This window comes from Terrapene carolina, unplaced genomic scaffold (assembly GCF_002925995.2).
Source record: "Terrapene carolina triunguis isolate 2854851 unplaced genomic scaffold, T_m_triunguis-2.0 Scaffold194, whole genome shotgun sequence".
Lineage (NCBI taxonomy): Eukaryota > Metazoa > Chordata > Testudines > Emydidae > Terrapene > Terrapene triunguis.
In genome coordinates this window covers 6,397,420-6,406,754 of record NW_020664545.1, presented here as the reverse complement: position 1 = coordinate 6,406,754, position 9,335 = coordinate 6,397,420, and the positions used below count along the sequence as shown (strand labels likewise).

The 9,335-nt window shown below is 49.0% G+C and overlaps 1 protein-coding gene across 1 annotated transcript; it reads left to right on the top strand.

Moving 5' to 3' along the window:
- Nucleotides 1-1,439: 1,439 nt before the first annotated feature.
- Nucleotides 1,440-8,753, top strand: LOC112123265 (granzyme H-like). The gene is made up of 5 exons (XM_024221918.1): nt 1,440-1,503; nt 1,605-1,752; nt 5,015-5,150; nt 5,881-6,132; nt 8,622-8,753. Exons 1-5 carry the CDS (start codon nt 1,440-1,442, stop codon nt 8,751-8,753), a joined length of 732 nt encoding a protein of 243 aa, XP_024077686.1.
- Nucleotides 8,754-9,335: the final 582 nt, after the last annotated feature.

Below are 9,335 nucleotides of genomic sequence, written 5' to 3'. Positions count from 1 at the left end.
TAACCTTCTCTTTGTTAAATTAAACAGACTGAGCTCCTTGGGCTGTCCACTGTATTAAAAATGCAATTGTTCCTGTGTGATTGTGAGATTGTATGGACCACCTCTTGGAGGAGGGGGTATGCTGATGGAATTCCTCTGGGGGAGCATCACCCCGGGGAGGGGACCCATTGTCGGCTGACACCGATTCCCGGTCTCTTCAAAGGCTCAAGATGGATCTGGAGACTAGCAGATAAAGAAAAGAGGTTGGGATAAATAACCTGAGTTTAAACTGACTCAGGGCCTCCTCCCTGATCCAGCAAATCATAGAATCATAGAATATCCGGGTTGGAAGGGACCTCAGGAGGTCATCTAGTCCCACCCCCTGCTCAAAGCAGGACCAATCCCCAACTAAATCATCCCAGTCAGGGCTTTGTCAAGCCTGACCTTAAATGGACAGGACGTCTGGTGCCCGGAGGGCCCCAGTCCTAAGGGAACGACTGGAAGGACTTTGGCCTACTGAGAGTGGGTTGTCATTCTGAGCAAAGGGTTTGATGAACTTGAAACCACAGGAAAGCCCCCGGGGGGGCGGGATTTGGGAGGATGGCTTCTGCCAGAGCCAATGTTGGGGGCGGGGGCAGGGGGAATCTCCAGTCAGCTTATTAGCATGCAGGTAGGTTCGTTTATGGGTTTGGGTATGTTTTCCCTGCAGTACTTTTATCTGAAGAATAAACTCGGCTTGCTTAGAAAGGCCTAGCTGGTGACTTCTAGCTGCAGCAATGACAGGGTGACATGGTGGTGACCTGACTGGCCTTGAGGGCAGAAACAAAGCAGGTCTGCTTAGATAGCCTGCCTTTTGCCTGAAATAACACGGTGAAGGTAGGGAGCTGTGCAGCCTGGAAATACCCTCGTCAGAAGGGAGAGAGAGACACGTGTCTCCCACCCAAGAGAGGCGAAGACCTGAGCATGGGTGCCCTGCCAGGAGCCCAGAGGGGGAGTCCAGGTGCAGCCGCCCTGAACTGTGATCTGGCACCACTGTAAATAGCTTGGAGGAAATTGCTACATGAGGGCGGCAAAGAATTATTTTCAATGAAATTGATTCCTCCCCCGGGAACCTACAACTCAAAGCTAAAATGCCCTGTGCAGAGGGTGCCACTTTAGCCTTCAGAAGGGGTCCTGGGTGGGATCTGACTGAGACCCAAGGCTTGTGCTGGCTCCGTACGGAGGGAGTTTTACCCTGACCACAATAACCATGCTGCTGAGAGATGCACTTTGTAGCTAGTGCTCCAGGGCTGTGCATGAGCAAACTGATTCCACGTTGATTAGTCAGCTGAGCCCAAACCCTGTGGTTTCCTAGGTGCTGAATCTCACGGGTCTCAGCTTATAAAACCAGGCAGGGAGCTGCCGGAGACCCTAACTGCAACCCAGGCTGGAAGGGGATTGGCGAAGCTGAGAACTCCAAGATGAGACAGGCCTGCAGCCTCTTAATCCTACTCGCTCTGCTGTTCCCCGCGTCCGCCCATGCTGGTTAGTAGAGAAAGCCAGGGGGTTGGACGACCACCTAGGGTCCATGCACCAGGTGAGGCGAGAACAGACCAATCACATCATCAGGAGCGTCTCTCTTTCAGGAGCTTCATGGAGTGAGATTGTGGGGGGGCATGAAGCCAAGCCCCACTCCAGACCCTACATGGCCTATCTGAAGAGGACCACCTTGGATTTCTGCGGGGGATTTCTGGTGGACCCAGGCTGGGTGATGACGGCTGCTCACTGCAGGGGGTAAGATTTTGTTCGGTATTTGTACAGCACCTGACGCAAGGGGCTCCTGATCAATGCCAGGCACTCCCACAGTACGAATAATAAATACCTCTCTCAGGTTTAAACCTCACATGTACAGCAGATGAACCAAATAATCTATGCACTGGTGGGGTAGCTGTAGTGGACCCAGGGTATTAGACAGACAAGGTGGGGGAGGTAATATCTTTTATTGGACTGACGTCTGTTGGTGAGAGAGACAAGCTTTAGAGTCTCTTCACCAATAAAAGATATTACCTCCCCCACCTTGTATCTAGAACCACAGAACGGATTTTTTGGTTCATTGGCCATTCCAAAAACATTGACAAAAATCATTTCGGGTCAATCTGAATGATTTTTTTAAAGAAATTTTCAGTGACAAAAAAGAAGGGGAAGGGTGTCAAACAAAACATTTTGACGTTGAGAGGTATTTTCAGGTGTTTGCATTTTGTGATAAAAGTGAAAGAAAGCTCTAAAAGTCATTTTGACCTTCCCCCCAAAATTTTTTTTAAAAAAGTGTTTCGACATTTTCGAACTGAAGAACACTGACTTTTTCAGACTTTTGTTGGCCAAGACAATTCACTGAAATGGACGCAAATTCGCAAAAATCTTTCAGTGTCGCCAAATCAACCTTGTTTGGGGGGGGGGGGAGAAAACGCAAAACCAAACCAATCAGAAACCTTCTGTCCGAAACATTTTGCTTAGCTCTACTGTAGAGCATCATCCTTCAAAAGCTTGTCACCCATCTCTGCCCTCCTCTAATTCCGTCACATTAGGAGCAGAGTGCACCTGGGGGGGGGGGGGTCCCCCTTTGACTTACAGAGCTGGGAGTGGCAGAGAGATTCTCTCCGGTGGGGGATCACCAGGCCAAGGAAGAATTAGAGGAAGAATTTGCCTTTTCATCTGGTTTTATCTGAAAATGCTTTCTAGTGCTTAACTCCAGAATTATTAAAGTATTTATAACTATTGATTCATAGCTCCTAAGGCCAGAAGGGACCACTGTGATCATCTAGTCTGAGCTCCTGTATGGCACAGGCCCGAGAGATGCCCCCAAAATAATCCCTAGAACAAATCTGTTTGAAGTAGATTTACAAGTTGTCTGTGAAGGAGAATCCACCCCCACTCCCACACTAGGTAAATTGTTCCAGTGGTTAATTACTCTCACTGTGAAAAAAATATTCCTTATTTCCAGTCTGAATGTGTCTAGCTTCACCTTCCAGCCACTGGATTGTGTTGGTCCTTTCCCTCCTAGACTGAAGAGCCCATTATTAAATATTTGTTCCCTGTGTATGCACTGAAAAACTGTGATCAACTCACCCCTTCACCTTCTCTGGGTTGAGCTAAATAGATGGAGCTCCTTGAGTCGATCACTCTCAGGCAGGTTTTCCAATCCTTTAATCATTCCCGTGGCTCTTCTCTGAACCCTCTCCAATTTATCAACACCCTTCTTCAATTCTGGGCACAAGAACTGAATTCAGGATTCCAGCAGCGGCCGCACCAATGCCAAATTCAGAGGGAAAATAACCCCGTTGTGCAAATTGCCGGCACGACTATGATGGGTCCCGCACTTTCTCTTCTTGTGGGGGTGTTCAGGGTGCCATTTCTCACCCCTGATCTGGAGTATTAACTGTCCCACTAGTATCCCAGAGAAGGGGAGTGGAGAGGGAGGGACCCGGGCCCACCCTCTACTCCGGGTCCCAGCCCAGGGGCCCTAGGGATAGCAGCAAACCATTTGAACTAGCGATTCCTTCTCCTGGGCTACTTCCCTCTCCAGCCCTCTCTCTGCTTGGGCAAGGTTTCCCCCAACCCTTTGTGTCTGTGGAGTCCCTCTGCTTTGTACAAGCCGGGTTTCCCTTTACCTAGGGTCTTGGTCTTCTGGCCCCGCCACAGCACTTCTCCAAACTCTCCTCTGCTTCCCTCCAAACTGCTCTCTGCTCCAACACCAAACCACTCTGCTTCAACTCCTCCCACTGGCTGATTGAAGCAGGGCGTTTCTATCAGGTGACTGGCTTCAGGTGCGCTAATTGGCTTCAGGTGCGCTAATTAAACTGTAGCAGCCTATCTTCCCTCTACAGGGGCTAAGGCTCTCATCATCCTGGGGCCTACGTATCTCCCATCGATCACTCTCCTGCTGCCCTCCGGCCATGCTGTATCACACCCTGTACTCCCTACTTGAGAATCCCCTGTTTATGCAGCCTACGGTTGGTTGCATTAGCCCTTCTGGGCACAGATTGACTGGCAGCTCGTGCTCAGCTGATTATCCGCACTCCCCAACGTAGTCTTTTTCAGAGTCCCTGCTTCCCAGGATAGCGCTCCCCCATCCTGGAAGTATGGCCGACAGTCTTTGCTCCCAGATGGACACATTTACATGTAACCATATTAAAAACCACATTGGCTGCTTGCACCCAGTTGACCAGCCAACCTAGATCGCTCTGAATCAGCCACCTGTCCCCCCTGGTCCTTTACAACTCCCCCAATTCGTGTGCCGTCTGCAGACTTTATCGGTGATCGTTTTATGCTGGCTAGGGCCAAGAACCGATCCCTGCGGGACTCCAGTGGAAACAGACCCCACTCGATGACCCGCCTCTATTGCTGCTGACAAACACAGCACGGGTTTAATTACATCAGCATGCAAGGGTTTTACAAATGCTAATTAACCCTCAGATGAATACCCTTAACTCTCACGTGACAGCCAGGGAAACTGAGGCACAGAAGGGCTGTGATGTGTCCAAAGCCACACAGTGAGTCAGCAGCAGAGTCAGGAATAGAACCCAGGAGTCCTGATGCCCAAAGTGCCCCAAACTCCCAGACACAGGCCCGATTCTCAAGTGCATTCAGGACCCGCTAGTGACTCTGGCAGTGTAAGGGGAACATGTGCTCACTTTAAGGGCCTTCGCAATCAGCTCACAGATGTTCATTATCTATAAATCCCTAGGCCGGGTAATAGGTTTTCTTTGCCTTACGGCTGTAGCATCTTTTCTTGGCAGCTAGCGGGTGGGTGTCAGGACCAGCTACCACATGGTTACAGAGCAGGCCAGAGTGGTTTGAGCATTGGCCTGCTAAACCCAGGGTTGTGAGCTCAATCCTTGAGGGGGCCATTTAGGGAACTGGGGTAAAAATCTGTCTGGGGATTGGTCCTGCTTTGAGCAGGGGGTTGGACTAGATGACCTCCTGAGGTCCCTTCCAACCCTGAGATTCTATGAATAAATAAAAGGAAAAGCGATTGATTTGCTTTCGCCAATTTCAGGAACCTGACAGTCACCTTAGGCGCTCACAATATCCACAAGCAAGAGAACTCCCAGCAAACGTTTGAGGTTCAAAGCTATCACCCGCACCCCGCCTACAAAGAACGTCCTAGAGTCAATGACATCCTTTTGCTGAAGGTAACCGATTTCTTGGGCTAATATTCACTTCCAGGTTCATACCTCTGGGCATCATGTGAGGTTTGGCGCTTGGCCGTGGTCAGGGGTAATTTATGCCAAAGGGTAGCTGAAGACACAATGTGCAGAGCTGGCTCTGTCCTTTCCCCAGAGTTTGGATCAGGGGTGCCAGTGTAGGTCCATCACCTGGGTTCTGATGTTGGGATGGAGGGCACAGACCCCGCCCTGCAGAGCGTGACTTGGATGAATATTTGTATTGTGGTAGTACCTAGCGGCCCAAGACACGGCCCACGACCCAGTTGCACTAGGCCCTGTACAAAAACAGAACAAAAAGATGGGCCCTGCCCCAAAGAGCTTTGTCTAAACAAGAGACAGACGGGCGGGGGAGTACAAGGAAACAAAGGAGACGGTATTTAATCGGTCAGCACGCTGGACAGCAGTCACAGCAGCTGCCTACTGATTGTCAAGGTTTGTGTCAGCATCGTGCCAAAGGAGAGTTTGAAGAGGTGTTGGCAGGGGAACGAGGTGGCTTTGGGGATGTTTATGGGGAGCTCCTCCCACGCGAGAGGGGCAGCAGGGGAGAGAACGCAAAGGGGCTTATGTGAGAGCATCACAAATGGGTGATGGAGGCAGCGGCATGGCCTTCTGCTCCCTTAGAAACATGCAGGTGACCGAGCCTTTGTTGGGCAATATTTAAAAACATGAACACATTTCTGGATCTCCCCCACCCCAGCTGAAGAGGAAAGCCAAACTAAACAAATACGTCCGTGTCATTCACCTGCCCAAGGCCAACAGAAATGTCGCCCCATGGAGCCAGTGCAGCACAGCTGGATGGGGTTTTATCGACCAGGGAAAAACCACCGACAAGCTCTTTGAGACCAACGTCACCATCCGGCCACCAAAGCAATGCCGCTCTTTGAACCCCGGGATAACTAACGGCATAATCTGTGCAGTGAGCGAACAGTGGGTCAAGGACTGCAGCCAGGTCAGTAGCCGCCGCGTCTAGGGGAGGATGGCAGGGGAGGCAGGCCAGAGGGCTACCAGAGGGTGGTACCCTAACCTTGGAAGATCTTGCTCTGTAAATTATCTGGGTTACTATGGCTAGTTTAAAACAACATTCTGGCCAGGACAGGTGCCTGTCCCTTTGTCTTGGTTATTTTGTCTCTCCTACCAACTTCTGTTCTCTTCCTCTGTGTCTCTGTAACCTCTTCTTCCGTAGGTCCCTCTCCGTTTCTTCCTGGCCCTGCCGACGTTAGCTGAAAAGGCGCTCCAGAAACTTGTCGCCAGGCCTGTGTTGTATCCTGAGCCTGGCTCCCCCTGGACTTGACCCTCATGGGGTCATTTGCACTTGTACCGAGTGGGCCAAAGACACTCCTGTTCCTATGGGTACCCACTTTGCGCAGGTGGAAGCAAAGACGACCCCATGGGCAAGGCAGGGGGAATCATAGAAAAGCAGGGCTGGAAGGACCTCGAGAGATCATCTATCCAGCCCCCTCCACTGAGGCAGGACCAAGTAAATGCAGACCATTCCCGACAGGTGTTTGTCCCACCTGTTCTTAAACACCCCCAATGCCAGGGATTCCACAGCCTCCCTTTGCAATCTGTTCCAATACTTAGCCATCCTTAGAGTGGAAAGTTTTTCCTCATATAGAATCTAAATCTCATGTGTTGCAGTAATAAGCCCATTACTTCTTGTCCTATCTTCAGTGGACTTGGAGAACAATTGATCACCATCCTTTGTATAACAACCGTCAACATATTTGAAGACTTATGTCCCCCTCCTCCCCCCTGCCCCAGTCTTCATTTCCCAAGACTAACCATGCCCAGCTGTTTCAACCTTTCCTCATAGATCAAATTTTCTAAACCTTTTATCGCTTTTGTTGCTCTCCTCTTGACTCTCTAATTTGTCCACGTCTGTCCTAACATGTGGCACCCAGAACTGGACACAGCACTCCAGCTGAGACCTCATCTGCCAAGTAGACCGGGACGCTTACCTCCCATGTCTTACATATAATACTCCTGTTAATATACCCCAGAATAATAATAGCTTTTTTTGCAACTGCATTACATTGCTGGCTCATATTCAATTTGTGATCCACCATAACCCCCAGCTCATTTCAGCAGTACTGCCGCCTAGCCAGTTATTCCCCATTTTGCAGTTATGCCGTTGATTTCTACTTCCCAAGTGAAGTCCTTTGTCTTTATTACGTTGAATCGTGTTGACTTCAGACCAGTTCTCCAATTTATCAAGATTATTTTGAATTCTAATGTTCTCCAAAGTGCTGCAAGCCCTCCCAGCTTGGTGTCATCTGCAAATTTTATAAACATCCTCTCCACTCCAAGTCATTAATGAAACTCTTGAATAGTGAAAGATCCCACTAGATACTAATTTGTTTATAAGAACATCACGTGGGACTGTGTCAAAAGCCTTACTAAAATCAAGATCTCACCTCTACTGCTTCCCCACATCCATTAGGCCAGTAACTTCATCAAAGAAGGAAATTTGGTTGGTTTGACATGATTTCTTCTTTACAAATTCATGGTGGCTAATACTTATAATTTAACTGCTTACAAACTAATTGTTTAATAGTTTGTTCTAGTGTCTTTCCTGGTATAGAAGTTAGGCTGACTGGTCTACAATTCCCCAGGTCCTCTTTGTTCCCCTTTTTAAAGAGAGGTACTATCATAGAATATGAGGGTTGGAAGGGACCTCAGGAGGTCATCTAGTCCAACCCCCTACTCAAAGCAGGACCCATCTCCCAGATAGATTTTTGCCCCAGATCCCTAAATAGCCCCCTCAAGGATTGAACTCATAACCCTGGGTTTAGCAGGCCAAGGCTCAAACCACTGAGCTATTGCTCTTCTCCAGTCCTCTGGGACCTCACCCACCCGCCATAAGTTTTCAAAGATAATTGCTTCAACTAGTTCCTTAAGAACCCAATCATGAATTTTGTCAGGCCCTGCCAACTTTAATACATCTAACTTATCTAAATATTTTTTAACCCGGTCTTTCCCTTTTCTGGCTTGTGTTCCTTTCCCCTTGTTGTTAATATTAATTGTGCTAAGTAGCTGGCCACAATTAACCTTTTTAATGTAGACTGAAGTAAAGTAGTGTGGCAGAGCTCCAACTTTGTCTCAGTGGGTCCCGCACTTCCTGGCAGATTTCACTAGCCTCAGAGGTGATCAATTGTTCTCCAAGTCCACTGAAGATAGGTATATGATCACGTCATTGACTAGAGTGAATCTTGACCCCATTTCAATCAATGGGAGCTTTGCTGTTGATTTCAATGGGACCAAATTGTCAGCTTGTGTTGCAGCGTGCACATGCTAGAGGACAGAGTTAAGGTGATAGAGGTTATCTTAAGTTCGCAATTTCCTAGCCTTTGCAGCCGTTCCATTCTTTTTAAATGTAGTGGTTTTTTGTATGGAAAATATATAGTGAATGTTTGTGCACATCTTCCTTGTGTTTCTCAGGGGGATGATGGTGGCCCTCTAGTCTGCAAAGGGACAGCACAAGGAATCTTCTCCTATGATTTCAAACGCCCTCCTGGCTTTTACACTCGCATTGCCTCCTACCTTCCCTGGATTGAGAAAACCATGCAGTAACAAACAGGAGAGGAAGAGGCTGAACCTTCTCCTGCATCATCGGCTGCCTTTGAAAGTTGGGCGTTTCCTTGTGCTGTATTTGGTGGCTTTTTCCCCTCCCTTTTCTGGGGTGCTGAGTGGCAAGTTAGGGCTAAGACAAGAAGTGGTGCCGATGGGGAGTCCCCCTTGTCCTCGTCACAAAAAAATAAATCCCTCTAGACGTACAAACATCTACGTACACTGCTACGGCTGCAGCTTACACCCCACTGGGAAGGTGCCTAGATGAGCCTTTTGTCCTAGATGAGCCATTGCTGATTCCATCTGTGGCATCTATATTGGGAGCGCTAAGGTAGACATGGTTGCCCGGGGCCATCAGCATTCGTAACCCCAGGGGCCTGATTCTCCCTTGTCCTGCACCTGCTGTCCAAGGTACTTTGGCCCTCACGACTATGGCATCCGAGTGCCTCTCACTCTGTGTTTATTCTCAACCCCCCGGCAGATGGGGCAGTGCTATTATCCCCATTGTACGGAAGGGGAACTGAGCACAGAGAGGTTAAAAGTCTTGCCCAAGGTCACGCCGCTGGAGCAAGGACTTGACCCCCG

Excerpts from the sequence above, each read along its gene's own strand:
- LOC112123265 (XM_024221918.1), top strand. The coding sequence starts at position 1,440 with ATGAGACAGGCCTGCAGCCTCTTAATCCTACTCGCTCTGCTGTTCCCC. Across the intron at positions 1,504-1,604 it reads CCCCGCGTCCGCCCATGCTG|GAGCTTCATGGAGTGAGATT; the intron begins GTTAGTAGAGAA and ends TCTCTCTTTCAG. Across the intron at positions 5,151-5,880 it reads ATGACATCCTTTTGCTGAAG|CTGAAGAGGAAAGCCAAACT; the intron begins GTAACCGATTTC and ends CCCCCACCCCAG.